Source organism: Kwoniella botswanensis, chromosome 1 (genome assembly GCF_036426115.1).
Source record: "Kwoniella botswanensis chromosome 1, complete sequence".
Taxonomy (NCBI): Eukaryota; Fungi; Basidiomycota; class Tremellomycetes; order Tremellales; family Cryptococcaceae; genus Kwoniella; species Kwoniella botswanensis.
This window is the reverse complement of record NC_088599.1, coordinates 12,762,292-12,790,254: the sequence shown is the minus strand read 5'-3', so window position 1 is coordinate 12,790,254 and position 27,963 is coordinate 12,762,292. Positions and strand designations below refer to the sequence as shown.

Here is a 27,963-nt window from a genome sequence, read left to right as displayed (position 1 = left end):
CTTCTGCGGTCGGTTCTTTCTCCCTGGTCTGTTCGTGTTGATAGTCGTGTTAGACTGTTTTTTGATTATATCTTGTTGATGATGAGAAGAGTTTGATATGGACAAGATGAATTGAACATTTCGAGTGGCCACTATAGATGTAGATATAGATAAACATTGACCAGGGGTGTGCCACGTCGCTTAGTCATCGCAAATCACCGAATATTCCCGAACTTGCGAGACGTCATCACCATGTCAATGCTATTGCTATTGCTATCTTATTCATCTCATCCTATAGTCACTACTTGACATAACTTAAGACCATAAACATCACAACAACAATACCAAATCAATATGGGGAAATCACAAGCAGAAGATTACCTAGCCAAAGCCGAGAAGAAAGCATCCTCTTCGGTGGGGTGGTTCGGAAGTTCAAGCTCAAAGTGGGAGGAGGCCGGTGATCTGTTCGCTCAAGCTGCCAACGCATTCAAGGTGGAGAAGAGATGGAGGGAGTCGGGTCAAGCTTTCGAGAGGTGAGATATGTATCATATGCTCCTTGGGTCAGCGCTTATCATTTTGCCATCACAGAGAAGCAGCATGTCGCCAGCAAGCAAACGAGATGAATGACGCCATGAACGCTTTCCACAACGCCGCCAAGAGTTATAAGAAGTCAGACCCGGAAGGTGAGTATGTTGTGAGGTATAACGTAGGCCTCTACTGATCATGATTTTTGATAGCCGCCGTCACTGCTTTACACCAATGCATCAAGCTCCTGGTCAACTCTGGTCATTTCCGTCAAGCTGCTGATAGGGAGAAGGAGGTTAGTTTGTTCAGCAGATGAAACAAGTGTCTTGGCTTACATAAATAACGGTACAGATCGCTGCTATATATGCTCAAGATGGCTTGGATGTTGCCAAAGCGAGAGACAGTTTTGTGAGAGCTGGAGACTGGTACAAACAAGAGGATGCGAATGCGTAAGTTGTTTCAGTTTCAGTATGAAAGAGGAAGATGTTCACGATAGTGTCCTATTTAGCACCGCAAACCAATGTTATCAACAAGCTGCCGAATTATCCGCCGACCTGCAAGATTATCAAAGATCGATGGAGTTATATCAGACCGTGGCAGATTGGTCTCTGACAAGTGCTTTAACCAAGTACTCTGTTAAGGAGTATTGGCTACGTGCGGCTTTATGTTCGATGGCCATGGGCGTGAGTGTGGTATGGTATATGTGATGACAAGAGAGAAGTTGCTGATATACTTTGGTAGGATCTCGTAACAACGCAAAGGTTACTTGAGACATTTGCTCAAAAGGACGTTACATTCCCTTCGACGAGAGAAGCCAAGTTTGCTCATGAATTGATGGATGCATGCGAACAAGCCGATGTGGAGAGGTACACCGCTGCTGTGTATCAGTATGACCAAGTCACAAAGTTGGATAACTGGAAGACGGGAGTTTTGTTAAGGATCAAGAAGGCTCTGGAGGAGGATGAAGGTGGTTTGACATAGATTTTGTAGAGATGTGTGTGTTATTCGGATTCAGATATGATATCAGGTAGCGTGTTGTACAGATGTTATATGTAATGCATCGTATAGTGTATCTATTTCTTTTCCTCTTTTACCACCTCGTCTACAGCTTGTTCAGCATCTTTTCCCGCTGGGATAGCTTGCACTTCGCCTTCACTCGATAATGCTTTCACCAGATCTTGAGCAGCATCTTGGATTTTCTTCTCGTTGAGGACTTGGTTGCTGTCGCTCTCTTGTTGCTCCTTCTTTCCAAAACCTAATTCCACATATTCGTGAACATAAGCTTTCATCCCTACGCCAGGCAAACCATTTTGACGTAGGTATCTTAACCATAGATCGACCGCTTCTTTGCTTGAATCGTATACTTTGATAGCTCGTTTGTGTGTCCTGCGCTCGAAGTTTTCCTGGGCCTTCTTCTTTACAAATGGTGATTTCAATACGGTGTATAGACTTCTTTCTCTGGGTAAAAAGGCGGGCAGGGTTGTAGGGATATTCAGAGAATGGGCTGCGTGGACTGCGAACTGTGTGGTGAGGTCCAAGTTGTATGGGTGATACGACTGGAGATGAAGCGTTGCTACGTGAACACCGTGAGTGGGTTTGTGAGGAGTCACTGGAGGAAATGAGAGGTATTTGTTGATTTTGGGGAATGGTACGGGTAATCCTGTTTCAGCATCGTCTGATGTCGTCGCTGGTGGTGAAGCGAGTCGGGGTGTGGTTGTGCTGTGCGTGGAACGTTATCAGTGATTGGATAACATTTGAGTATATTCATATGCTTACTCACGTTAAGTACCGGGAAGACGATGCGACAGCATTCGAGATGGTAGGTCTTGAAAAAGCTGCCAAAGCGGAACGAGCGGAGGGTAGAGCCATGGTGTGGGTCCTAGAGGAGAGGTATCGGAGGAGGAGAGTGGGCAATCGTCTGGAGCGAGCCAAGAACGAGACAATAAATGTGATGGAGAACGTGATGGACTGAAGATGATGATGTATCAATGAACAAATACAGACATGCGGACTGGAAAGAAAGAAAAGAGACGAGGATTGAGATGTTGAGATTTCCTGAGTGGCTTCTGACATCACGTGACCTCAACTGTCCCTAGTAGCTGTATCATCTCATCTGTCGTTGAATATCTCTCGCAGATCCATTGCAAGTATGTACGTTATATTGTATCACGTTGCCAATGCAGACAGCTGTGCGCGCTTTACTCGCTAGACAGTGCAAATTCGCTCCTTATCACCTTCACCTTCGATCCTACGCCAGAATGTCCACGCCTATCTCACTCGATTACACCTCCGATCGAGCCGAAGAGTTGAGGGAGAATATCCAATCGGTGCAAGCGGACATCGATCAAGCTGTGGGATCGAGTGGATCAAAGGTGGGTAGGGGATTGGAGGGGTTGAGTCGAGCTGATAATTCAGCAGCCCCGTCTGGTAGCTATCTCCAAAATCAAACCTGCTTCAGATATCAAGGCGTTGTACGATGCGGGTTATAGACATTTCGGCGAGAACTATATACAGGAGATGGTTGACAAGGCTGAGGTGGTGAGTGGGCTAGCACTGATTTGATTGCCAAGCTGATATGATGAATAGCTACCTCGAGACATAAATTGGCACTTCGTCGGCTCATTGCAGAGTAACAAATCGAAGCTCGCTGCTTGTAAGTCCTGACTTGATTTGGCAACTCGCTAATCTCGTTGCTAGCCGTACCAAACCTCTACGTTCTTGAGACCCTCTCGTCAACCAAAGTGGCCGATCTACTGCAAAAATCACTTCCTTCTGAACGTACGACCAAGCTCAACGTTTATATCCAGATCAACACGTCGTTAGAAGACTCGAAATCCGGATTACCACCTCTTACGCCTAATGCAGATGGCGGGGAGGTAGTGGATCTGGCGACACATGTCATTGAAAAATGTCCAGGCTTGAATCTGCTAGGTCTGATGACGATAGGTTCTTTCGAAGCAAGCCACGATGCGTCAAAACCTAACCCGGATTTCGAAACGCTCAAATCGACGCGAAAGGAATTATCCAGGATATTGCAAGAGAAAGGGTTCAAGGATGCACCGAAAGAGGACGAGTTGGAATTGAGTATGGGAATGAGTGCTGATTTCGTTCAAGCGGTCAAGGAGGGAAGTAACAGTGTACGAGTGGGGACTAGGATCTTTGGTGAAAGGCCGAAGAAGGTATCTAAAGCGGCATAGGTGTATACATATACAATATGAATCGTGCTATGGAACCTGTGACATACATGGCATCAAGCAACCTCGACGCTCGCCTTCGCTCAACGGAATGGGAAACCGCCCTGAGCCTGAAATACGTAAGCGATACTCGCATAGAATTCAAACTCACCTCTCCTGGGCCCACTTGCACCCAAAAATCTCCTAAATCCATTTCGCCTGTCTCTCCCACAGCCTGAGGCATGCCGTCGCCTTGCCAATTTGATATAAACCCAAACAAGTTATCCGTAGGACCATACGTCGATGCCAAGCCAAATCCAGCCTCGACTCCTTGGTATGAACCGGAGCCAATGTCAGACATAGGTTGTTGGGCGTACGGAGCGGTGTTGGTGGGGGGAGCATTACCCCAATCGTGCATCGGTGGCATCGGCTGATACGTGGAATCTCTATATAACTCGCTTCCATCCCAATCGTGATTGACCCGTGATTCCGGCAAGGTACTGGGTGTGGTGTTCTGGAGATGATCAGCTGAGTTTCGTACAGATTGTCGACTTACCGCGTCTGATAACACAGCGAGCTTCTTGCGCAGGGCTTCGAGTTGACGGCCATACCTGACAGCAGGGTAGTTGGGGTCGACGGATGTTTGGCTGAGGCAGTGGCACAACTTGTCGATGAGGTTGAAGGTTCTGGCATTGAAGGTTAGCGGGGGACACAAAAGGTATGACTCACTTTTGGTGATCCCCGCGAAGCATTGCTCCAGAATAAAGAGCTTTGAGAAGCACGATCGCAGCGTAGGTGAACCATAGCACATGGCGGGTGGGAAGGTAAGGCAGTGCCCCTCCAGGGTAGAGCTTGTCCACACAGATGGTCAATATCTCTCGAGCTGCATCACACATGTGGAAAATGTATCGGGCGTCTGGCGATTGCGCTGCGCCCCTGGGGAAAAGGCTGAGCTTGAGGGAAGTGGTGGTTTTGGTTCGATATTCTTCCTCGGCTCGGATCGTTGCTCTTTCGACGTGCGCTTGCTGCGAGGGTCAGCGGGGTTATGTGCAGGAGGTGACTTACAAAGCTGAAGGCGCAGATGTATAGCTGGGTGTAGTAGAACATTGTCCACATGATATCGGTGAGAGGGAACATCTTCCACCGTTTTTTGACCCAGAGGATTTTGAATGCATCGAGGGAGCGAGCGAACTGGGGTCAGCGGTGTTGACGGGGTATAAACTCACTTCGTCAAGGTACTTGAAGTATTCGCCGTGGCTGGGAGAGGTGTCAGTGGTTGAAGTGACGAGGGCTCACTTACATGACAAGAGATCTCGTTCTCGCTGCATTTGGATACAGCGTGTCATGCGCATTGCTCATTAGTTGGGTTAATTCTAGGTAAGCCTGGATCAGATTCCCGTAATCTTCCTGTGGGTGTTCCTGATCATCTGCAATCCCACGGAGGAAGGGGAAGTTGCCGAATCCCGCGGATGGGCCGCTCTGAGCCGAGGATGAGAAGCCTTGGAAGCAGACCGCGGCGCCTCGGGCCCAGAAGCCTTTGCCGAGACGGATTGACACGCTGAGGAAACTAGATTAGCAAACGTAGTGAGGTATGAAACGTACTGTCGGTCTGAGAGGTAGCAATCTGAGAAGTTAGCGGTGTTTTTTGTCACGCAGACTTACATGTCCAAGCCACTCGAGCCCTTTCTATCTCGAGAGTCCTTTCCGAGTCTGATAATATTCGCAAGGCCATTTTATCCAGACCTAGCTCATACGCACTTCTCACAGCGAGCCCGATCAGTTGCCAACCTTGGCGGTTCTCGTCCCCGTGGGGCTCTTCCCGAGCACCGGCGGCGTTGAGCTCGAGAGGGCTGACTAGAGGGGGACTGCGTGGTAGGTTTTCCGCTAGGAGGAGAAGAGATTCTACGAGACCGATGGTGGGAGGAGCACCAAGCGATTGAACATCTGAGATCCAGCCCTGCAGGGTTAGCTCGGTTGGTATTGGTAAGACTCACTCTCATAATTGCCCAAGCCTTGTCGTGAATCTCTCGGGATCCTGGAGTCTCGTCTAAGCGACTGGCAATGATGATGAAGGTTGTGATGGTGTATCTTTCTTTGTGAGCGAAGGCCGCTAGATCGTCTTTACATTTGGGTATCACCGCGGAGGGGCATATCGGCTGGGTCGTTAGCGAAGCTACGATCGAAGGGTACTCACTGTCAGATGATGGTAATATCGGAAGTATCGATCCACCAGTCTTATCGCCTGTTCGGCGGAGAGCACGCCAAGTTTTATCAATGGAAAATCTTCTAATACAGGAGCTTGATCACTCTTTCTGCGTTCGTAGAATCGTTTGAAGTCGGAGATGTTGTTGACGGTGGTCGCTTGGCCGCTCTTCTCGTGCATGTAGATTTCTTGATTTCGCTTACCGCGACCGCCGACTATGCTCTCTTTGGTTGCCGCTTGGCCGCTAGCTAGGGCGAGTATCTGCAAAGCATCGGATTCGTTCTGCATGTCTGCGACTACTATGCTGCTTGGATCGGCGTCGTGAAGAGGAGGATTGAGGTGAAGGCGACGGCGTTTGGGCGAGGGGGTGGGCGAGGCGTGTGGTGGGTACGAAAGGGATTGCTCTTCTGATGACTCCTTGGTCTCTCTCTTTCGATTGTTCCCACCACGGCGAGAGGGAGCGAACACACATTCACGAGACTCTCGCTTGCATCGGGAGCAGGGAGGGGACGAGGGTGCGTCGATGTCGCCCAAGTCGCATTTCGCTTTCCTGCTACGGCAGTGGAGGCTATATATTAGCGACGATCTATCTAGGGTGACTCACCAGGCTCTGTAGCCTCGCTTGATCTTCTCCGGCTTGAGCTGGGCGTCCATGATTCGTGTTCGGGAGGTATAACCATGAGAATGAAATCGACAAGAATACTCGAGTACCGTGTTTCAGTGCATCTCATCAATCCATCTCTCGCTCTCACCAGGCACATCGTTCATCATCACACGGTGTCATGTGTCAATACACACAAATACATATAACTGATACATCAGATCTCGGTGATCACCGCTCCTCTTGCTGTGATCATTGTTAAATTTAAATGGGGTTTCCGGATATACCCTCCCTGGGTGCCACTTACTACCCACTGTATCTGTCATGTCATCACTCACTATCTCAATCTCAATTCAACGTCCATCTCCCTTTCCTCATCCCCATAACCATACCCGACCCACCCCACCCCACACAATGGTCAACGCAGACCCACGAATCTCAGACGCTCAGCTTGCCCAGATCAACGCGGTGAGTCATTACCCCGACCCATATACGCCCGCTAACGCTTGCCCGCTCACAGGCCGCCGCGGTGAGGGAGTATTCCGTCGACCCCCGGATGGACTACCGGACCGTTTCGGCGGTGAATGGGTAAGTCTCAGATATCGAATGATCACCGCTAACGTCAGTCCTCTGGTCGTGCTCGACAATGTGTCCGTGAGTCACACCCTCTAGGTGACCCCGCTAACCCGCTAGTTCCCCTCTTACAACGAAATCGTCCAACTCACCCTGCCCGATGGAACCACTCGAGGGGGTCAAGTGCTCGAAGTCAGTGGTAAGAAAGCCATCGTACAGGTGTTCGAAGGCACCTCCGGAGTCGACACCTCGGCTACTAGAATCGCCTTCTCCGGTTCATCCATGAAGCTCGCTGTGTCTGAAGATATGTTGGGAAGAGTGTTCAACGGTAGTGGTAACCCTATTGACAAAGGACCTAAAGTATGGGCCGAGGACTACCTCGATATCAATGGTAAGTCAACTTTGACTCTGTTATCCGCTGACATGCAGGCTCCCCCATCAACCCATACTCCCGTATCTACCCCGAGGAGATGATCCAAACGGGTATCTCCACCATCGACACGATGAACTCTATCGCTCGAGGACAAAAGATCCCCATCTTCTCTGCTGCTGGTCTCCCCCATAACGAGGTATGTTCACCTTGAACCCCTAGATTCACCCCGCTCATATCCTCTTCCAGATCGCCGCGCAAATCTGTCGACAAGCTGGTCTCGTGAAACGTCCCGGAGCCACTAAAGGTGTTCACGATGGTCACGAAGACAACTTCTCCATCGTCTTCGCGGCTATGGGTGTGAACATGGAAACCGCCCGTTTCTTCAAGCAAGACTTTGAGGAGTCTGGATCTATCTCTAACTCTACCCTTTTCGTCAACCTTGCTTCCGATCCAACGTGAGTCAACCTACTCCGAAACCCCGCTAACAATACCAGCATCGAACGTATCATCACCCCTCGTCTCGCCTTGACGACCGCCGAATACTTCGCCTACCAACTTGAGAAGCACGTGCTTGTCGTTATGACGGATATGTCCAGGTGAGTGAAACCTGTCATGACCCCCCGCTAACCCTTAGTTACGCCGATGCTCTTCGAGAGGTATCTGCTGCTCGAGAAGAAGTGCCCGGTCGACGAGGATACCCTGGTTATCTCTATACCGATTTGTCAACGCTGTACGAACGAGCTGGACGAGTCGAGGGCAGGAACGGATCTATCACTCAGGTGCCCATCTTGACCATGCCTAATGATGGTGAGTCGAATTACAAAGCGACCTCCGCTGACATCCAGATATCACCCACCCGATTCCCGATTTAACTGGATATATCACTGGTGAGTCCTTCCCCTTGTGACTCTCGCTGACATGCAGAGGGCCAAATCTTCGTCGATCGACAATTGCACAATCGACAAATTTACCCTCCTATCAACGTGCTCCCTTCTCTCTCCCGATTGATGAAGAGTGCTATCGGTGAGAAGCTTACCCGAAAGGATCACGGAGATGTGTCCAATCAATTGGTAGGTCTGCTTCTCCCTTCACCTTAAGCCCACGCTGACACTTCCCCAAGTACGCCAAATACGCCGTTGGTAAAGACGCTGCTTCAATGAAAGCGGTCGTTGGTGAAGAAGCTCTCTCAGCCGATGACAAACTCGCACTTGAATTCCTTGACCGATTCGAAAAGGAATTCGTGGGTCAAGGCAGTTACGAAGCTCGAACCATCTTTGAATCTTTGGACATTGCCTGGGACCTTCTTCGAATCTTCCCCAAAGAATCCCTCAACCGAATCAACCCAAAGGTGAGCCGAAGCTCAACGCTGACATTGCTGACTGTCACTCCAGATTCTCGCAGAGTTCTACTCTCGAAAGACCACTCGACAACCCGAGGAGAAGAAAGAGGAAAACCTCATAGATGCTTGATTGTATTCATAAAATTGTGTTCATGTATATATGCTGTTTGCTACAAACTCCTAGCTACTAGCTCCTCGTCTAGCTCGACGACCTTTTCCCAAACCTCTTTACTCAGTCGGGCATCCTGATAAGACAAAGCCATAAGCCTGGCCACCTTCATCCTTCTTTTCAACGTTCCCTCGGCACTCTCAGCATTCTCCTTTCGTCCCTTGACAAACGCGTCCTGTATGAGTTCTGCGACATCATCCGGGATCTCCAATTTAGCTGCATGTCTTGGGGAAGACAATTCGATGAGATAGTTTCGAAGAGCTGAGAGATCTTCTCTTGCTGAATTCACTTCTCCCGTCCCCTTGACCGGCACATCGATGTCCACCTACAAGGTCAGCTCTTGCAGCCCTGTCAATTTACTCACCGGCAGCAGACTCTTCCCTTGACTCAACACAGCTACTCTTGTCGCACATTCCATCTTCAACCCCTCCATATACGGATACTCGTACCTCACTTTCTGCTCGGTCATGCATTCCGCCAACGCTTTGAGGTTCTTCACCGCTTTCTCGTTCAACTGACCGCCACTGCCCATAGCATCCTCCTCTACCACTAATACGGTTCCTTCGGAGAGCTGCAGAAGACCTGCGTCCAAAGATGACGAGTCTGTAGATTTTGGGAAGAAGGGATGAGAATGAAGCAGCGAGACTGACAGGGGCAAAGGCACGACCTTCGGTGCGACAGATTTCACCACCTGGTTAAACCTCGCCGTCGCTGCCTCGTTCTTCCTCTTGAAGTTGACGGACAAAGTACCCAGGGGCGTCATGGACATCGGTCTGGAGGTCGGTGATGATAATAGCAGCAGCAGGAGGAACTCCCCTGCTACACGATCTGGCGGAGTGAATGCTGTAGCAAGGTAATCCACCAGCTGGTCTCTCACATCCTTCACAGGCTGAGGCTCCACTTCGTCTACCGTCTTCAGCACATGGATTGTCGGCACGAGCTCGGCACTCTCCGGTTCGTTGGAAGGGAGTGGCGAAGTCGACAGGATACCAATGAAATGGTGAGTCGAAGCGGGTTTGAATGCTGCATCGTCGTAAACCTGATGGATCAGCTCTGGCTATCTACATTCAACCCACCTTGATCAATGCGCCGAGATAGTTGCCATTGACTCCGGGTAATGGATATTTTGCATGCACTGAAGCTGGCAGAGATGGTCCTGGCTCATCATCACTTCCCTTTGCCCATATCTGTTCACCTGGTATCCTGAGGCATGGTCAGCGATGCCTTGCCAACTGTCACTCACTCAACACCCCACCCGACCCATCTTTCCTTCAATTTGCTCCAATCGACATCTCCTTCAGTGTCAACATCGCCTGGAAGATAGACCTCCATCGGATATCCAGTATCCTGCAGCAAGCATCTGAACGAGATGACTGATAGGGGTTGACTTGATTTGGTAAAGCGTTGGATCTACAACCTTTAGCGATGGCTTGATTGTGGTGCAACTCACCTGTGATGGGTTTCCCAGTCGTTGGACCACTTCTCTCACATATCTGTCAACCTGACTATCTTCACCTTGATGGTCATGATCCCTATAGGCTGCTCTGGCGATCTGATCTATGGTTCGCATGGTATCAATAGTGGTGGATGATATGGATGATATGTTATATGCCAGCTGATGTTGAACATTGCGAGTTCTCATTTTGCAAGTACGCGTCCGATAGTCACTGCCATTATTACGTAAGCCGGCCACATCATGATCACCCGTTGTACGTTCCACGCTACATCACCATTACCACCATCATAACACTTAACCTCACTTTCACACCTGTATATTGACATTGACAAAGCAATACAACACACAACATGGTAAGTCGCATCACCCAGCGAACAGCGACCCCGCTGACCCCTCGCAGTCCACCGCACAGGCTTCCAAGCCCGTCCCAGTGGAAACCCAACATGAGGACATGATCGTGAGTACTTCCTTCCTCTGCTCCAGAACTTCCACTGATTGAGCCACTCAGCACGATGCACAACTCGACTACTATGGGAAACGACTCGCAACCTGTTCGTCCGATAAGACCATCCGTATCTTCAACGTGGTCAAAGGAGAAGCCAAGGGAGAGCCAGTGATATTGAAAGGGTAAGTTGACCCTCTCGTCTACTATCGCTAACATCTCTAGTCACACAGCACCCGTCTGGCAGCTCGCATGGGCTCATCCCTCGTTCGGATCCCTCCTCGCTTCATGCTCGTACGATGGTAGAGTGTTCGTCTGGAAAGAAGTCGGAACAGGTCAAGGGAAGGGAAGTGGAGGGGAGCTGCAGGATGGATGGGAAAGAATCAAAGAACATACCTTACACACTGCAAGCGGTGAGGTCACAGCTGGCTAGCTGTACTCTTGACCATGCTGACTTTCCCCAATTTCCAGTGAATTCCATCGCCTGGGCTCCTTATGATCTTGGACCCATACTCGCATGTGCATCGAGCGATGGTAAAGTTTCTGTATTGAGTTTCCAGAGTGAGTGCGCTCCTCTTCTTATCCTAATCATCGTTGACACCTTTCAGACGACGGATCTACCGACGTCTCCATTTTCCCCGCTCATGGTACTGGTGCCAATGCTATCTCCTGGGCTCCAAGCGTTGTATCTAACTCCCCCGGTCGATCATCTCAAGGCCAATCTTCCATCTCCCCTCAAAAGCGATTCGTAACTGCCGGTTCAGACAACCTGATTCGAATTTGGGGATATGACGAAGATACGAAGAAATGGGTAGAAGAAGAAGTCATCAAAGGACATGAAGACTGGGTCAGAGATGTCGCCTGGGCACCGAACATTGGCCTTCCAGGAATGTATATTGCGTCAGCATCTCAGGTATGTTCTGTATCAGGGCCATACGCTTGTGATAAACCGCTGACACCGCTCCCAGGACCGCACCGTTCTCATACATACCCGACCCTCACCATCCTCACCATGGTCATCAACACCCTTGTTGCCCAGCTTACCAACCTCGCAAGATCCTCATTTCCCCGATGCTGTGTGGAGAGTCAGCTGGTCCCTTGCAGGAAACATATTAGCGGTCAGCTGTGGTGACGGCAAAGTTAGCTTGTGGAAGGAAGGCGTTGGTCAAGGATGGGAATGCGTTTCTGACTTTGCGAGCTAAGTGATACATGTGTATGAATTTCATGCATCGATAAATTATCATTCGCTATACCCTTCGCCGCCAACTGCCCCCTTCCTTCATTCTCACACCGAACACCATCAGTGCGCTGAACAAGCCCAAACCTCCAGCATAAAAGATAGCAGGTCTGAAAGCTTCATATCCAGAATCTGGTCCTCCGAACGCTTGCAACAGATACCCGGCGATGGGCGCGCCTAAGAAGCTAGGTTCAATCAGGTCAGCCTGGAGTACCTCATACCTTTTCCAGATACACTCACTAGCCTGGCGCCCATAAAGACACAATCATGCTGAAAGCCACAGGCAGGTCGTTATCACTGAAGAGCGATGAGACTACTCCAGGGATAAGTGAGAAGAAACCTCCTGCGCAAAACCCATTGATGACAGCAAACACAGCTCTTCATCGCACATTAGCGCCCTTGAATCATCTAAATCTCTGATACTCACAGAGGTTCCACGCGTCCAGCGATTGGCCAAATCACTAACGTAGATGTCGCATTCGCAGCAAGGCACAAGAGCAACGCATTCAACGACCCAAACCATCTATCTGCCATGAACCCCCATCCAATTCTACCGGTTGCAGAAGCTAGGTTGAAGCCAGCGAGCAGTAACGAAGCGGCCCCAGAGTTGAGCCCGATGGATGTCGCAAACAGGGGCAGGAAGAATGGGGGACTGTTCAGATTGAGATCAGTAGAGTTTCCTCTTCGCAACACCACTCACATGAACAAGGGAAATAAAGCTACCGCGCTCCCTAACAGCACAAGCACAAATCGGAAATCTTTCAACAAGTTAACATCTATAAGCCGTCGCCATGTCATTCCGTTCTTTCTCGTCATGGGGTTGATTGGTGAAACGATCACTCGGGGTTTCAGCAGAAATGCACAGGGCAGATTGATGGCCAGAAAGATGATTCCCAAGATGCGAAATGCCCACGCAAGTCCAACAGTCTTGATCAGACCGTCTGCTGATAGAGAAAGAGCCGCACCGCCCACTCCACTCCCGGCGTACACAAGTCCTGTAGCGAGATTCCTCCTGCGAGAAAAGTAGCTCGATGGCAGGGTTGCAGCACAGAAAAAGCATAAAGCCTGACCAAAACCGAATAGGAACCCCTGCATATCGCACTGTCAGCTTCATTCTGACCCTAAAAGATAAGTCTCACCTCTGTGACTAGAAGTCCCGCAACAGATCTTGTGCACCAGCCCGCTAAGATGGGTCCTACACCTGATAAAATCGCTCCTATTATTGCAACATTCCTATTACCATATCTGGTCACTAACGCCGAGATGGGAATTGCACATAGGGCCTCCAACGTGGCTTGTGTAGACCCTATGAAGGCGAGAGTAGAGGTAGGGGCGAGTTGAGCTGCATGTAAAGCGTCCTGAAAGATGCCCCAGGCATAGATACCACCCAGAGTGGTGAAGAAAATGCAGAAACAGTAGAGCACTTGCAGCCACGCGGCCGCACCCCCATCCGGATAAGCCTCAAAGCCTAGTTATACATGTCGTGAGAATTTGCACCTCGGGATCGACCACTCACTTTGTCCTGCTACTTGCTCGACAACCAAAGATGCATTATTTACGCTGCTGCTCTCAACCTCTGCATCCCGGTCGGAAGACCCATTGTGATTGTGACCACGAACGTACTTATCCATCCCTTCGGACTGTTGGTTCGTTCTCCCTGTCCAGGTGTCCAGTTCTATGCGATCTTCCATGTCGTTTCTGATGGGTATGCAAAGATCAGAGATGAGAATAATCTGAATTTTTTACACTCCAGGTCACACACCTTTGATGATTCATGAAATCCTGTTATGCGAATTTACCGACAACCTGACTATCAACTGGAAAGGGCTGATTGCTGGTTGTCACCGCTTAGAGCGTGTTCGCCAAATGGCCAGGATAATTATGGTGGTTGTGGAATTGTTCTGGCAGACACCTCAGCCAGATCCCTATGGGGAGCCGTTTGGTCGGAAATTCATTTATCTCATGATTGTTAGACTATGGATGATAAGAAAGTGTTTGTAATGGTCGGTCCGCGTTCGATTATCCTGAATGGGACCCTGAGCTTCCTGGAGGTATCAGCAAGCATTCGTAATACAGGATGTGCAGATTACAAAACCTTCCAATATACTCTGATAGAACTCGAAATCATATTTTTGCAGCCCAACGGCTAGACATGAGCGGTTTACATGGGCGGCCCCAACCATATCCACACAGAGGTATATATTGCATGCATAGCTGCAGTATGTGACTTGTCAAGAGGGTATCTTGTTTGAATACGATTTTTTTAATGACTCTCGGGATGTAGCATGAAGTCATTAGCGCGGTCTTCTGGGGAAAAACCCATGGGTTGGACCATAGAAAATGCAAATAATTGCAATCCAAGCGGCTTGCCATATCGCAGTGATGCTTTAGGCATAAATTCGCCTAACATTATCACAGCAACGCGATCTTTCATCACCAAGCTATGCATCGTCTACGTGGGACTGTACGATACTTCGTGAAACATCACAAACACGTCGAGTCGACTACCACTCGCAATCTCAGCCTATCATCTATCTACCTCGGAGGGAATACACGGGAATGGTCGTCACAACCTCATCCCCATAGCCAGCGCTCAAAGCGGGCTAGTCTGGTATTCGACAACGGGGCTTCGTTCTCCGCTAAAGCCTCGATCTCGGCAATCCCTGTAGTCAGGTCAATGTCGGCCAGAGGGGCAAGCTTCCAGGATTGCCTGGTGTATAGCTTGTGGCAGATCCAAGGGACCACAAAAGCAGGAATCGATAAATACGCGAATATAAAGTCTCGTATGGACCAATGACCGTCAATAAAGACGGCGAATCCATTGGTCTTCGGTCATATCAGCAAAGTAGGAATAATTTGCCATTCTTTTCAACTCACCAGTAACAGGATCGCGAAGAAAAACATAGCTCCCCAAGACAGATAGACTTGGAATGGTCGTGTGAAGGGTAGGTCAGATCTGTTTTTCCCTTGGGCCCGCATGGCGTAGTGGAATCGAAGGTAAGTGAGGTTGAAAAAGCCCATGACGATAAAGGTGCAAGACCCAACCAGACTGGTGATCCAAGTGAATACGACAGACGCATCATTGCTTGTCGCCATAAAGCACAGCGCACCGACCGCGCAGACTACCAACACAGCTGCAGTTGGGACGCCGTTGTAAGTACGCGCGAAAAACTTCGGACCTTGGCCAGCAAGAGCTTGGGCGTAGATCGATCGCGAAGCCGCAAAGGTGATTTCAAGACCACAGGACCAAGCGGATGTCATGATGATAGCGTTGATGATGTCAGGCAATATAGGAATACCCATACGGTGAGCCGCAATAACGAAGGGGGAGGATCCCCCGCCGGCAGCGGCGGACGTCAAGGCGGGATCGTCGTAAGGGTTCTTCGAGAAAGCGATCGATGAGCAAGGTGCTTGATCTTACACACTCGTTGACTCGTTGAAAAACAACTCACAAGAACGCCGACGGCTAGTACACCTAAGACGTAAAACAGGGTCACTCGATAGTGAACCCGGGAGAACACGGACGGAAGCACCCTACGGGGAGATTTGACTTCACCGGCAGCGAGAGCAATGTAATCTGGACCACCAAAGGCATATGCGGCGTTGGTGAACACTGACCAAAATCCGAGAAAGCGGCCCGTCGATCCTTCTACAAGGTACTGGTTCATGGCACCAGGGTTGACCCAATAGCGGAAACCAAAAGCGTCATGGGTAGGATTGCCGCCGCACATGGTGATGACTAACGAGTGTCAGCCTAGCACGACGACAAGAGAAATTACCCTACTTACATGCGAAAAAGATGAGACCAATGATCAGAAATACCTTGAAAGAAGAAAGGAAGAATTCTCCCTCGCCAAAGATATGCACGCCGCAGACGTTCTGTAAAAGTACAATTTGGTCATCAGATGCTGTGCGCCGCCAGGAATATTTACTCACCAGACCAATATAAGATGCGAGCCCAATGGCACACCACACCGCGTTATTGATCGACGTGTTCCAGTAATTGATCAGCCCCGGAATGGCAACAAGCTCCGCCGCGACGACAACAGAAGCGTTGTAGATATACAGCCACCCAAATGCAAAGGAGAATGACTCGTCGACGAACTTGTTTGCGAAGCGGATGAAGGAACCGTCGATGGGCATGTAGCACACCATCTCGCCCATAGCATTATAGGTGACAAGGAAAAGCCCGGCGTACACCACGTAACCTAGGAACAAGCTGAGGGGGCCAGACTTGGCGAGCGTCGTGCCCGTACCAAGCTAATCCAGGACTGTTGGGTCAGCATGACGTGAAGTAAGTATACGGATAGCGATGACTATTGTCACATACGAAGAGGCCAGTGCCAATCGCACCTGAGATGGCCATCATTTGAACATGCCTCGGTTTCAGACCTCTCTTGGTGCCATGATGAGGGTCTTGGACTTCGACCGCTTGAACAGCCACGTCATACGCCGCCAACTCCTTCGAGCTATCGTTTGGTATTTCCGTCAAAGTGGTCGCCGCCATTGTCTTCGTTTGTTACAAAGTGTTGAGGGGATTAAGCCAGGCAGAGAGGTGTGAAGAGGTTCTCCAAGTTTACGGTATATATGTGTTAGGACCAGAAAACATCTGTGGCGACCATCTTTGGCAGTGATGAAACGCGTCTGTCAGACTGGAATTGCGGGAATATGCATTTCCGAAGGAGATCAAAAGCATTGGGCCAGATCTGATAAATGCCAAGATAAGAATCCGCAAGATAAGACTAACCAGGTAACACCGACAAGGTAGCAGGGACAAGAAACTACGACGCATGCAATCCCTAGAATCTCTTATATTTACTGTCAAAGGCAGGTAGGTATGTGTGCCTGATCATGAAGCGCCGAGGTGGAAACACCGCCGGGATCGACAAATTGATAATCACGGCCTTATTGCAAAAAGTTCTTTGAATCTGTTTCTCACGAATGGCTCCGACAAATTTTCATCGATTTTCGGGTCTTAAAGGCAGTTGAAGGCGAATCTAACCGCTAGGAATATCTCGGAAGGACAATTTGTGGCTACAGCTCCAGGCTTAATCGCCAAGGGTCAGTGCTCTCACCCATTATAGCATACCCAAATCCTTGATGGACTAGAACAAACCATCGTGACTTCACTTCGTAATTATGCTACTCTCGCTGCGATAGTGCTTGTGGCTCGATATGGTTGTAGGTTCAAATCAGCGTTGGGGTTCTGATATGTTCTTGCTATCAAGCAATTTCTATCCCAACGGCAACTATCCTCTATCGGAACGAAAGACGCTTCAATTCACTCGAGAACCGGGGTTTGACTTTTTGACCTACAAGACCTCAGGATAGAGGTACGTTCCGTATACAACACGTAACAGGTTATCACTAGGTGAGACAGTTTGACACGACCCGCACAAGCTTTCTCAATAGCGGGAGCATCTGTGCCATCAAAATAGCCCAAATGAATCAAAATACAACCGAGCGAAAGTTGTCTGAGGACACGTCGAATATCTAAAGCCATCGTGAGCTCTTCAATTGATACTACCAAGGCTTTGGCACCTCAGCCAGAATGTCAATGGCTGTTCAGCTCGATTTTGTGGTTTTCCGGGATGGTCTCATCAGAATTTCTGATTTCCTTTTTCAGTACCAAATTGCCAGAATGGGTTTTGCACCTGTATGTGTCCAGGGATTCTGTATCACTTTGTTTTGGCTTTACATTTTCCAAATCCAATTGATCTCATTATCGACGCCATCGTCATGAATCAAATGTCATGATGACCACGGCTCAGGACGTCTTGTGGCCGATATAACTAGCGGAATTCTGTCTCTATCGGAGATTCCGATTGTTCCCTTCTGTGTTTCAGTGGTGGCGACTGCTTACGTTTGCCATTGTGACATCTTGCTTAGATTATCGTGACAACCCGAGCCATTTACCGCTTCGCAGCAGGTCTGGGGGAGCACACCTGGGCTACAACAGGGATAATACAGTCAATGAGAAGGCTAGTGTGGCAGCACATCTTCATACGCTCAATGGGTTCATGCCCTTATACAGAACGCCGATTAGTATAATGGTCCACAACAAATATGAATACAAGCCATTCATAGAGAGGTGTCCGTTCGCAGCAAACCTTTTCTGTCCCGCCTATTTAGGAAGTAGACGCTGTAAGACAGCCCACGGTGCGTTCCTCTCATCACGAATGTTGACCAAAAAGGCGTTTTGGTCTACTTTGACTTGCTGGTTACTGTACTCTAACAACTGTTGCATTCCTTGAAGCTGGACATCACTCCGCCTTGTCATTTTTCACCTGTCCCGCCTAACCATAAATCGAACGACTGTCAATCCAAATACTCCGCTCCTCGAAACAACTTCCGCCAGACGATATCTAGTACATGTATCTGAAATGGGGATTTTCTGCTCACAATCCGTCAACGTCAGAACCATTTCGGTATTACTAGCTCTGATAACGGGTCTAGTGCACTCACGCAAGTCCGTCTGATCAGTCTCTCCCGCCAGCCTATTGGCATGATCGATCTCCTCTTGCGTCAGCCCGGCAGCAGCAGCAGCGGCATCCCTCTTCTTATTAGTCCACCTGTAGTAGTACCACCAGACACACAGCCAAACGAGTTCAGCCGCCATAAGAATGGCACTTGCCATCTGTACAAGGTGGCGTTAGCTATCTGTAGGATGTCCGAACAAAGAGAGGCGCCAAGCGTAATACTTACAAGGCCATGAAGGTATCGAGGAGCATCATTCGGTCGGAAAGTTTGAGAACCAATCATGTTGCCCACGCAGTACGTGATGAACGTACAAGCGCTCATGAAACTCTTCTTGGTACGTCCAGCAGAGTTGATGGACATGAGCGGCCAGAGCAAGAAATTGGCACATGCCACTACCCCGTTGAATGAGAAACAAGCCCAATTGCCCCATTCTACAAGCGGCAACCGAGAGTTTATCAGCTATGCAGTCTGACGAGCTTCGCTGGGAAGGCAAATCGGACTTACTGCTTCCTTTGCCGAGACCAATATACAGGAAGACAATCATCTCAACTGTGATCCACAGTAAGGCGATGGGGTATCGAGCACGAGGGTACTTGTTGACGAGAAGGGCAGATGAGATGATAACTACAAACCCGATCGCATTCGCAGGAAGCTGATATAGAATGGACTGAAGAGCGGCTGTAACAGGGATTAGGTCAGCGTGCCAGGATGATTTTGGGCATGCAATGGTACCTTCTGAAACTCACTGAAGCCAAAAGATTGGTAAACCAAGACACTGAATGTTCCCAGGGCGCCGTTGGGGATCGTCGAGAGGAGCTGGTAGACGATCATAAAATACCACTGAGGATCACGGAAACATTCCCTCACTTGAGACCACTTCCAGGGATGGCTCTCTCCTCCACCGGCTACAGTTGAGATTGAAGGCGCATCAGCCAATGTCACTGTCGCCAGTGAAGCCGTGAGGAAATTCCGGCTCATAAGAAACGACGTACTTCCGTTCCCAACGATACGAGCACGAACCATCTTCTTCTTCTCCTTGTTGAGCCACCAAACTTCGTCGGGAACACCAACGAAGATGAAGGTGAGAATGCCGGCAAAGACGGTAAGAGACCCGAGGAAGAAGTTGATAGCTCTCCAGCCAGCAACACCGCCGTGTAATTGAGAATGCCTCGCAAGAGCGTAACTGAGATTATTAACCAACATCATCAGCTGAGATTGTCGGACGATATACAGGAAATTGGACATACATGATGACAGCAAAGACACCACCAAGGAAAGAGTTCATTGCGAAGAACATGGAACTTCGAAGGGTAGCTTCTTGTCGCTTCCACCAGGAGATGGTGACTGACGGCAATAAAGCTTTTTTGTCAGCTCCATATCACTGTCGAATGCCTGAATTCAAACATACTGAGAAGGAAACCAGGCGTGATGCAGCATTCGAACCATCCTAGAACGATCCTTACTCCCGACAACTGGGCGTAGTTGTTACATGCGCCGAGACAGATGACGGCAATACCCCACAGGACCTGTTCTCACGTTATCAGTATTGAAAAAAGGCAGTGTATGACTGATAGTATCAGGAGCCGACTTACAATCGCCACGCCGAGACCTTTACCAAGGGGTACTCGTTGAAGGATGTACATCATAGGGATTTGACCGACAAGGTAGGCAACATCTAACATATGGAGATGTTAGTGAAGTGAACACTTCGGGACGGCAACGAGGCACCATATGTTCCGCTGATTGACTTACAGAACCAAACTGTAAGCAGAGAGTATTCGCTTGTGGTTAAGCCTGTATCAGGCTTGAGACCGAAGACGACACCAGAAGACAGGGATACTTTGTCGCTGTGAGGTATACCTCGTCAACGACGGATTTCAGGAAAAGCCATTCGTTGCGATTCCATGGAAGGAGGTAAGAGCTCACGCATATTGCAAACCATACACCAACATCATTATCGGTAGCAGAATAAACTCGAATTTCCGCTAAATCACGGGCGGTGATCAGTATTGGGACAGCTTGATTGATCTTCTGAGACACGCTTCCAGAAAAGCTATGTACCACCCTCGTGGATGGACGGACTTACCTTGAGTCGGTCGTATTCCGCCTTGGTGTACTGCGTCTCGGCAGCGACCAAGTCCTCTGCTTGTGCCAGTGCAGGATCCTCTGCGTCGAGGACCTTGTGCAAAATCGGCCCGTCGTCAACGGCGGTAGTCTTCTCACCGATGTCTTGACTCATTGTATCAGTCGATTTGATCTTGTCTTCTTCGGTGAAGTCAGGTTCGCTTGCACCAATGGACCCTGGGAATGTTGGTAAGTATTGTCGACAAGAGATGTCGATTCAAATAACGTTGATGGGGGCCTCGAATCTTTGTCTTCCAAAGTTCGTGATGCTTTTCTACCTACCCGGCTCCTTGCTGAGATGGAGTCTATCGGACTGGGCGTAGCAGACGGATGACCAATAACCATATCTAATACCAAGGACCGAGCCAGCGGCCTTTTTTTTGAGGAAAGAGAAAGGAAGAGGAAGCTTGTTGAAGAGAAAGATAAGCACTTTTGAGATAAGGCGCAATGTACATAATTTGTTGGAGGTCGATCCCGATGTTGGTCTGTGGAAAGGAAAAAGACGGAAACACAATAAATGACATCTCGGACCTTGGTCTTCCATTTGGCAAAACCCTCGCCGAGTCAAACTTAAAAAAGCAGAATCCTCTGGCCCAGTGTCATACCGGCCGGTGTCTCCCACTGATGGAACCTGAAACTCGTCGAGCTCTCAGGGTTTTGAACTTGGGTGTGGCCAGATTGATACGAGTAATGTTTCTGGATGCAAAAATCTCGCGCGGGAAAAGTTTCTTGGCAGTACATGGTCTTCAAGAAGATAGGAATATTCGGGAATCAAGCTGAACCAATAAAAGTTTAGGAGTGAGTGATTTCGGACCAAGGACCCCTCGTGCGTCTCCACCATCTTGGGATGCGGACCTTGGTGAAGAGCCTTGTTGGCAATGACTGTCCAAAACCAGATTTGCGCAGCACAACATGAAGGACCAAGGACCGAGCCCATCGACACCGCGGTGGGAGTTCGGGTAGCAGCAACGACCAGATTTAGCTAGTATTGAAAGACCGGCAGCTTGATAGGATCTTTCACATTCGCGATTCTTCTCCGCCTTCATTTTACAGTTGCCACTTGTCAAAATGGAAGCAGTGATCACTCAGGACCCCTCCTTTCGTAATGTTCTACCGCCCGACTTCTTATGGGGAGTTGCTTCGGCAAGCTATCAAATAGAAGGAGGATGGAATGCCAATGGCAAAGGACCCAGTGTTTACGATCATCTATGGCAGCACAGGGAGAACGGGGAGGTCGCTTGTGACTCATATCATCTCTGGAAAGAAGATGTCCAACTATTGAAAAAATACGGAGTGAACTGCTATAGGTTCTCGGTCAGCTGGCCAAGGGTGATACCTTCAGGGGGCGCGGAGGATCCAGTGAACGAGGCTGGGTTAGCCTACTATTCAAACCTGGTATGGCCTCACTAATCTGTAGAGCTCGACCTGTAAGCTCACGCTATCGGTCAATCTTTAGATTGACGCCCTTTTGGAAGCGGGAATCACACCAGTAGTAACGATTTATCACTGGGACCTGCCCCTCCCATTATTTCAAAAATACGGCGGATTCTACGATAAAGATGCGATGTCTCGAGACTTCGTGAGATATGCTCGCCTGTTATTTGAGACGTTTGGGGATAGGGTCAAGGACTGGATTACCATTAATGAGGTAAGCCCCCGGAATCCCTCCCTGAACCCCAGTTGAGATTTGGACGACCACTATATTTTAGACCATAAACGAGGGTGATGAACTGAGTTGATTTAATTACCGCCACCATTAGCCTCATATCATCTTTTCCGGAGCCTCTCACATATTTGACGGTCGTTGGAATCCGGACACAGATATACCCAGGTTAGTCGGAAGATCTCAAAAGACACACTCGCATACTGGTATGGTAGGAAGGCTGAAACGGTCATTTAGGTTCACAGAAAGTCTACTCCTCTGCCATGCCAAAGTCGTGAAGCTATATAGGAATGTCTTCCAGCCAACGCAGAGAGGGAAAATCGGAATTACCCTCGTGAGCTACATGCATTCGCAGAACGATCGGGAACTTTCTGATTTGGACTTTTTTAGGACATCGACTGGGTAGAACCTTTTGACGACAGTACGGAAGCGAAAAAGATGGCGGAATTCACGTTGGAAAGTGTTTGTGGCCTGGTACGTTCAGTTTTACCGAGCAGCAAGGTTTAAAGAGCTTACTGTAAACAGTTTGCAGGTCCGATCTGTGAGTCCCTACGGTGGCTGTTATAGCGAGACTGCTCAATACTGATAAGCGGTGACGACCACCAGTCCACGGGCGATTCCCTCAATCTGTGCTGGAGGACTATGGAGATCTGACACCCAAGCTTACCGAGGACGAGTGGAACATCGTCCGAGATTCCTCAGACTTGTGCGTAGCTCCCATACTAGCGAGTCCCCCCAATTTAGAAAGTTAACTCTTGGTGGATAGTTTTGGCCTAAATCATTACGGGTCCTCCTATGCGACTGGAAGACGACATCCGCCAGGCGAAGGCACCAGAATGGATTTGATTTCCGGAAGAGCGGAGAGAGTGTTCGAAAGAGATGGGGTTCCGATAGGAAGTCGTGGGGTAGACGGACATCCTCACGATGGTGAGCCGACTCCTGCTCGTTCTCCTCGATACATCAAGATGTGGCTGACTTGTTCGCAAATCGTAGTACCCTGGGGCTTCCGTAAACTCCTTCAATACATCCACACAAATTACACTGTTGGCCGTGATATACCCATCATGATCACTGAGAATGGTACTTCAATTGAAGGCGAGGATTTGATGAGTCGAGCTGAAGCTATCAATGATGTGAAGCGACAAACATATTACGCAGGGTATCTGAAAGAGTTAATCGAGGCGGCTAGAGACGATGGGATTTTGATTGGCGGTTATATGGCGTGGTCGTTCTTGGAGTGAGTTCCGACTGAGTCCCATCAATGGCATCTATGAGGACTACTGTTGATCGTGTCATCCTTCCTTCTATTCTGTGCGACCTGATCTTGGGTTCGATCAGCAATCTGGAATGGACCAGAGGTTGGAGACCACGTTTTGGTCTGACGGTCGTTGATCGCGAGGATGGATGTAAGCGGTACCCGAAAGACTCAGCGTTCATGCTTGGGAGGATCTTCAGACATGCCGTCAAGGGGTAAACGACCATCAAGGGGTAAACGACCAAACGACTTCGCTTGTGCGAATCCGGCTCACAAGGCATAGCTGAAAGCAGGTCATTTGGTGGTTTGTAAGGTGTATTGCATGCAAGTGAACTTGGGGGCAGCATTGGGTTTGCGATACACTGTGCACGGAAGTCTGTCATGTCATTAATGCATTGCGCTGTCGTACTGTGTCTTCCTTATCATCCCAGTCGTCCGGTGGACGCAAACCGAAGAACTGCGTGTCGCGTTGAGTCTGGCCATAGTCGTTGTGCCATCGCCAACCAGACTATAGAGCAGACGCCATGAAAATCAACGGGTTCTAGAAGCCTAAGGCGCACTTCTGTCACCAGTGTCATGTTACAAATGGGGTTGTTCTCGCCTTGCGATGGGAGCAAAAGATTTCCGTTTGAGGTGACTTTGCCTGTTTTCGGTGCATAGGATTGGATCTATATAAATCACCTGTATACGGCATATATATGGGACTTCTATACCTATGATTAATTTCCCAAGGTATTCAAATTCTCCATGGTGGGATGTATACCGTATACAGCACGCCGGGAGTCAAAAATACTCTATAAACGATACCCTATTATCTGCCACCCACTCTCCCCTGCTTGATTCAAAGCGCGTGCCAAGTCCCGAACTTTGAACTTTGTCATCTACCGTCCGATTTTGGTGTTCTTTATCTTTCTCAACTTTTGTCACTTCATCTTGTCCTAGCTTGCGGCTCATGATTGACGGTATCCAGATGGATCTTCCTTCTGGCTCTTCCGACTTTGCGTCGCCTGAGGGTAGCAAGAGGAGAAAACGCTCCAAACAGCCTCTGATAGAGAACATCATCGACATAGAATCTACCACCTTCACTGGACAAATAACACCTTCATTCGATGTCGTCAAGAACCGCGTATCAATAGCCTGTAAATCGTGTCGATCTAGAAAAGTCAAATGTCTACCTACCTGGTCTGCCTCTGATCCTTTGGAACCTCCTGGACCTTGCAAACAATGTATAAAAGCTGGAAATGGGAATGGAGAAGGATGTTTCTACCCACCTTCTAAGGATAGGGCAGCGTTCTCGAGACAGTATGTTTCAGGCTTGGAAGCTAGGATGGAGGCTTTGGAGTCCATGGTGAAGAGGATGTTACCGGTCTTTGAGGCTGTGGAGAAGGACAGAAAAATTGCGAATCCGTCCCCTGAAGAGACATATGTGAGGCAGGTGGACGAGATGGCCGAGGTCAGTGATCGAGGTGATCAGTTTGCCTTGGTCAACTCGACCCTTTCAGGCTCGCGGCCAATGCAAAGCCAGATACATCCTAGCGATCCCTCATCCTCATCCACTACCGTGTCTACTCATCCGCGTCCCCTCCCTGCCAACCGTGACCGTGACCGCCCGTCAACTGCTGGCTCGTTGAAATACGGCCGATACACCTATGACGACAACGGCAAACCACGATGGATAGGCGGATACAACACCTTTTCCATCCTCGACACCTACATTCACTCGACACCTACAGCCCATATGCTCTCATCCTCCTCATCTTCCTCGGCTTCGCGTCGATTCTCCCCAACTCCCAGCTTCCCAACCGATCAATGGCGCCTACACGCTTCTGCTGCTTCGCCAGAATCTGGTGGAGTATTGAGGCGTATGTGGCCGTCTCTGGACCAGCTGGTTTTCCCATCGGAAGAACACGAGAGAGCGATGATAGACGCATATTATACCCAAGTTCATCCTATTCTACCTGCGGTCCCGGAACATCGTCTGAGAGAGTTATATGAGGCATTAGTCATAAGGAGGAAACAACACGACTTTGCATCTGCAGAAGCTGTAAATCTTCACATCTTCCGTTTCCGGTCTATCCCAACTGTCCAACGCTACAGGGCTAGGTATATACGCTGACTTTCCTCATACCCAACGTAGTTCTGGGCGTTGATATTCGCAATATTTGCCTTGGGGGAGAGGGCTTTGGTGAATACGGGTGTATGGGAGCAGGCTAGGCATGATCCATCTGGAAAACACGCCGTGAAGCCTGACGCAGGATTAGTGTGGTACGAAATGTGAGTTCGATCTCGATACTAAATATCTCCGATTGCCCAGAGAAGACAAGCTGAAATAACGATTTTATGAAGAGCGGAAACACTGCACTATCTCAGCTGTCGAGATGTTGACCACTTTCAGGTTCAATGTTTGACTCTGCTGGCAGCGTATCAGGCTAGCGTCAATCAAATGCCTCGTGCTTGGCTCCTGGCAGGTCAAGCCATGCGGTTCGCTTTGGATATGGGATTGCATGTAAGTCTGTGATCATAATTGGTCTCTCTTAGAGCTCGCTGATCCTAGGGTTAGACACGTTACCATCGGAAAGAAGCTACAGCTCACAACAGGCAAGCGGGAAGCAGTCTATGGTGGACTATATACGGGTTGGAAAGGTGAGTGTTATCAATACTCTGAGACCACAAAGACGACTATACTGATGACGAACAGACTACTGTCGTTATGTCTGGGCCGACCTCCAGGGGTAGAAGACATCGATATTGATGCTCGATACCCGGCTTGCCTGAGCGATCTTCAAATGAGAGAGTTGCAGCAAGACTCGGCTGCGGATCTCGATGCGATGGGGGATGAACCAGACAACTGTACGATGTCTGGGTTCGTGGCTTTGACCAAGCTTTGCAAAATTGCAGGTCAGGTTGCGCATCTGTTGTTGAGGAAAAAGCTACCCGATTCAAGTGAGGACGATTCGGTTGAGAAGGCCGTGAAAACGCTCGATAAATCCCTCGAAGACTGGTTCTCGCATGATCTGGTGAGTCTACTTTAACCTGCTTTGTCTTCCAAGTCACGCCCTTGCCGATGCTTAATGGCCATAGCCCGCCAAGTATAAGGACGCTTCCCCATCCAAAGCTGTTCAACAGATGTCAGCAGTATTGTCAAACACCTTCTTCACTATCCAGATCACCCTGCACCGTCACTTCATCTTCTCGGCAAACACCTCGTCCCCGGATCTAAACACCGACGCATTGTCCAAATGTGTGGACACTGCGCTCTCAATGATCCGAGTTGTAGCCAATCGAGGAGTACTGATCCCACCTTCTCACCATCTGTCCATCATGTGCCAGTATCTCTGGTCATCGGGTATCATCCTCCTTATCTGCAAGAAACGTCTAATCTCTCCCTATAATCTGCCACCCGGACACATCGCCAACGACATCAATGCCTGTCGTCGAAGTTTGGCTGAACTCGATCAAGTCTGGCCAGGCACACGACGCCTACGTCAGCTGCTGGACGAGGTCGATGCTGTCTCCGAACCCAGCTCAACGGTATCGCTGGGCGAAACGAACCTGGAACCGGATCCCGCTGTCATCAGGAGAGTACTGCCTGATGAAGGGCTGCACGCACGGGGTGGACCTCTACTCAAAGCAGCGATAGCGAGGAGGGAGAGGGGCGATTACGTGGGTGCAAACGCTCAAGCCATCTCTTGGACTAGCCCTACCAGTCCGATAGTCTCGCCTCCTGCTTCTCAAGCAAACGAATTCCACATCTCACCAACCAGTCAAACACGTGCACCTTCCAATCCCCCTCCTCGACTTGACGCTTCTTCCTCGACCGTCACAGCGGTGGAATTGCCGATCCACACTCAGGACTTCAGTCAATGTCTCGATTCTGCCTCTTTCGATTTCACGGACAACACGACAAACACTATAGGGATAAGCAACACCTTCGATGCCGGCAATTTACTTCAAGCCTTTTTCAATGGCACAGGCATTGACGTCGACTCTTTCTGGTCAGGCTTGAATGATGTTCAACAGCCATCGGGAGGAACTGCCGTGGCAAGTGAAGCTGGCAACGGTGGTGGTATGTTTGGAAGTAACGGAGGCACTAGTGGAGGAGGAGGTGATGCATATGGATATGGAAATCCAGCGACTGGTGCAAGCAATGATGTGTGGATAACTCAAGCTGGAGGCGGTTTGTACGGTGGTGGGGAAGGTGGTGGTGGTGCGAGTGTAATGGCACCCAATCAGTGGAGCGGTGGAGGGAACAGCTCTGGGACTGCGACCGTACTGTTTAGCGAATTTGATTTCATGGGCAGTACTGGTGGACAGAGGAGTTGAGCTTGATCTGTACCTTACGAGAATGGTATGGGTTAACTCTGGCATACA

The 27,963-nt window shown here is 49.4% G+C and overlaps 12 protein-coding genes across 12 annotated transcripts; 6 read left to right on the top strand and 6 right to left on the bottom strand.

The window, feature by feature from the left end:
* Positions 1 to 333: 333 nt before the first annotated feature.
* On the top strand, positions 334 to 1,485 carry L199_004831 (uncharacterized protein; the record flags this gene model as incomplete). Its single annotated transcript, XM_064890552.1, has 6 exons — positions 334 to 512; positions 568 to 662; positions 717 to 799; positions 856 to 953; positions 1,013 to 1,187; positions 1,246 to 1,485. The coding sequence occupies 6 exons, from the start codon at positions 334 to 336 to the stop codon at positions 1,483 to 1,485; spliced, it is 870 nt and encodes a 289-aa protein (XP_064746624.1).
* Positions 1,486 to 1,577: 92 nt separating this feature from the next.
* L199_004830 (ribosomal protein S10) lies at positions 1,578 to 2,373 on the bottom strand (the record flags this gene model as incomplete). The annotated part of the gene is made up of 2 exons (XM_064890551.1): positions 1,578 to 2,223; positions 2,285 to 2,373. The coding sequence occupies 2 exons, from the start codon at positions 2,371 to 2,373 to the stop codon at positions 1,578 to 1,580; spliced, it is 735 nt and encodes a 244-aa protein (XP_064746623.1).
* Positions 2,374 to 2,762: 389 nt separating this feature from the next.
* On the top strand, positions 2,763 to 3,701 carry L199_004829 (YggS family pyridoxal phosphate enzyme; the record flags this gene model as incomplete). Its single annotated transcript, XM_064890550.1, has 4 exons — positions 2,763 to 2,876; positions 2,923 to 3,042; positions 3,091 to 3,157; positions 3,202 to 3,701. 4 exons carry the CDS (start codon positions 2,763 to 2,765, stop codon positions 3,699 to 3,701), a joined length of 801 nt encoding a protein of 266 aa, XP_064746622.1.
* Positions 3,702 to 3,781: 80 nt separating this feature from the next.
* On the bottom strand, positions 3,782 to 6,534 carry L199_004828 (uncharacterized protein; the record flags this gene model as incomplete). The annotated part of the gene is made up of 11 exons (XM_064890549.1): positions 3,782 to 3,802; positions 3,850 to 4,191; positions 4,234 to 4,363; positions 4,407 to 4,685; positions 4,743 to 4,934; positions 4,978 to 5,235; positions 5,280 to 5,286; positions 5,340 to 5,621; positions 5,672 to 5,732; positions 5,872 to 6,433; positions 6,485 to 6,534. The coding sequence occupies 11 exons, from the start codon at positions 6,532 to 6,534 to the stop codon at positions 3,782 to 3,784; spliced, it is 2,184 nt and encodes a 727-aa protein (XP_064746621.1).
* A 361-nt stretch (positions 6,535 to 6,895) lies between these two features.
* Positions 6,896 to 8,896, top strand: L199_004827 (uncharacterized protein; the record flags this gene model as incomplete). The annotated part of the gene is made up of 9 exons (XM_064890548.1): positions 6,896 to 6,949; positions 7,002 to 7,010; positions 7,175 to 7,388; positions 7,484 to 7,623; positions 7,674 to 7,882; positions 8,062 to 8,234; positions 8,352 to 8,497; positions 8,548 to 8,775; positions 8,819 to 8,896. The coding sequence occupies 9 exons, from the start codon at positions 6,896 to 6,898 to the stop codon at positions 8,894 to 8,896; spliced, it is 1,251 nt and encodes a 416-aa protein (XP_064746620.1).
* Positions 8,897 to 8,936: 40 nt separating this feature from the next.
* Positions 8,937 to 10,505, bottom strand: L199_004826 (uncharacterized protein; the record flags this gene model as incomplete). The annotated part of the gene is made up of 3 exons (XM_064890547.1): positions 8,937 to 9,236; positions 9,300 to 9,992; positions 10,386 to 10,505. The coding sequence occupies 3 exons, from the start codon at positions 10,503 to 10,505 to the stop codon at positions 8,937 to 8,939; spliced, it is 1,113 nt and encodes a 370-aa protein (XP_064746619.1).
* Positions 10,506 to 10,741: 236 nt separating this feature from the next.
* On the top strand, positions 10,742 to 12,035 carry L199_004825 (protein transporter SEC13; the record flags this gene model as incomplete). Its single annotated transcript, XM_064890546.1, has 7 exons — positions 10,742 to 10,744; positions 10,804 to 10,848; positions 10,900 to 11,018; positions 11,140 to 11,246; positions 11,305 to 11,394; positions 11,442 to 11,746; positions 11,802 to 12,035. 7 exons carry the CDS (start codon positions 10,742 to 10,744, stop codon positions 12,033 to 12,035), a joined length of 903 nt encoding a protein of 300 aa, XP_064746618.1.
* A 45-nt stretch (positions 12,036 to 12,080) lies between these two features.
* Positions 12,081 to 13,761, bottom strand: L199_004824 (uncharacterized protein; the record flags this gene model as incomplete). The annotated part of the gene is made up of 6 exons (XM_064890545.1): positions 12,081 to 12,255; positions 12,311 to 12,448; positions 12,498 to 12,722; positions 12,771 to 13,159; positions 13,210 to 13,538; positions 13,587 to 13,761. The coding sequence occupies 6 exons, from the start codon at positions 13,759 to 13,761 to the stop codon at positions 12,081 to 12,083; spliced, it is 1,431 nt and encodes a 476-aa protein (XP_064746617.1).
* Positions 13,762 to 14,644: 883 nt separating this feature from the next.
* On the bottom strand, positions 14,645 to 16,577 carry L199_004823 (uncharacterized protein; the record flags this gene model as incomplete). The annotated part of the gene is made up of 6 exons (XM_064890544.1): positions 14,645 to 14,896; positions 14,948 to 15,451; positions 15,523 to 15,809; positions 15,859 to 15,949; positions 16,007 to 16,330; positions 16,401 to 16,577. The coding sequence occupies 6 exons, from the start codon at positions 16,575 to 16,577 to the stop codon at positions 14,645 to 14,647; spliced, it is 1,635 nt and encodes a 544-aa protein (XP_064746616.1).
* A 1,858-nt stretch (positions 16,578 to 18,435) lies between these two features.
* On the bottom strand, positions 18,436 to 20,789 carry L199_004822 (uncharacterized protein; the record flags this gene model as incomplete). Its single annotated transcript, XM_064890543.1, has 12 exons — positions 18,436 to 18,464; positions 18,536 to 18,707; positions 18,776 to 18,981; positions 19,055 to 19,228; positions 19,297 to 19,455; positions 19,543 to 19,733; positions 19,798 to 19,894; positions 19,959 to 20,076; positions 20,143 to 20,225; positions 20,303 to 20,397; positions 20,477 to 20,535; positions 20,637 to 20,789. The coding sequence occupies 12 exons, from the start codon at positions 20,787 to 20,789 to the stop codon at positions 18,436 to 18,438; spliced, it is 1,536 nt and encodes a 511-aa protein (XP_064746615.1).
* Positions 20,790 to 21,742: 953 nt separating this feature from the next.
* Positions 21,743 to 23,811, top strand: L199_004821 (uncharacterized protein; the record flags this gene model as incomplete). Its single annotated transcript, XM_064890542.1, has 10 exons — positions 21,743 to 22,069; positions 22,131 to 22,322; positions 22,435 to 22,505; positions 22,575 to 22,671; positions 22,728 to 22,811; positions 22,863 to 22,878; positions 22,944 to 23,043; positions 23,104 to 23,264; positions 23,331 to 23,574; positions 23,676 to 23,811. The coding sequence occupies 10 exons, from the start codon at positions 21,743 to 21,745 to the stop codon at positions 23,809 to 23,811; spliced, it is 1,428 nt and encodes a 475-aa protein (XP_064746614.1).
* A 751-nt stretch (positions 23,812 to 24,562) lies between these two features.
* Positions 24,563 to 27,915, top strand: L199_004820 (uncharacterized protein; the record flags this gene model as incomplete). The annotated part of the gene is made up of 6 exons (XM_064890541.1): positions 24,563 to 25,636; positions 25,730 to 25,866; positions 25,939 to 26,098; positions 26,153 to 26,235; positions 26,291 to 26,609; positions 26,674 to 27,915. 6 exons carry the CDS (start codon positions 24,563 to 24,565, stop codon positions 27,913 to 27,915), a joined length of 3,015 nt encoding a protein of 1,004 aa, XP_064746613.1.
* Between the last annotated feature and the right edge of the window lie 48 nt (positions 27,916 to 27,963).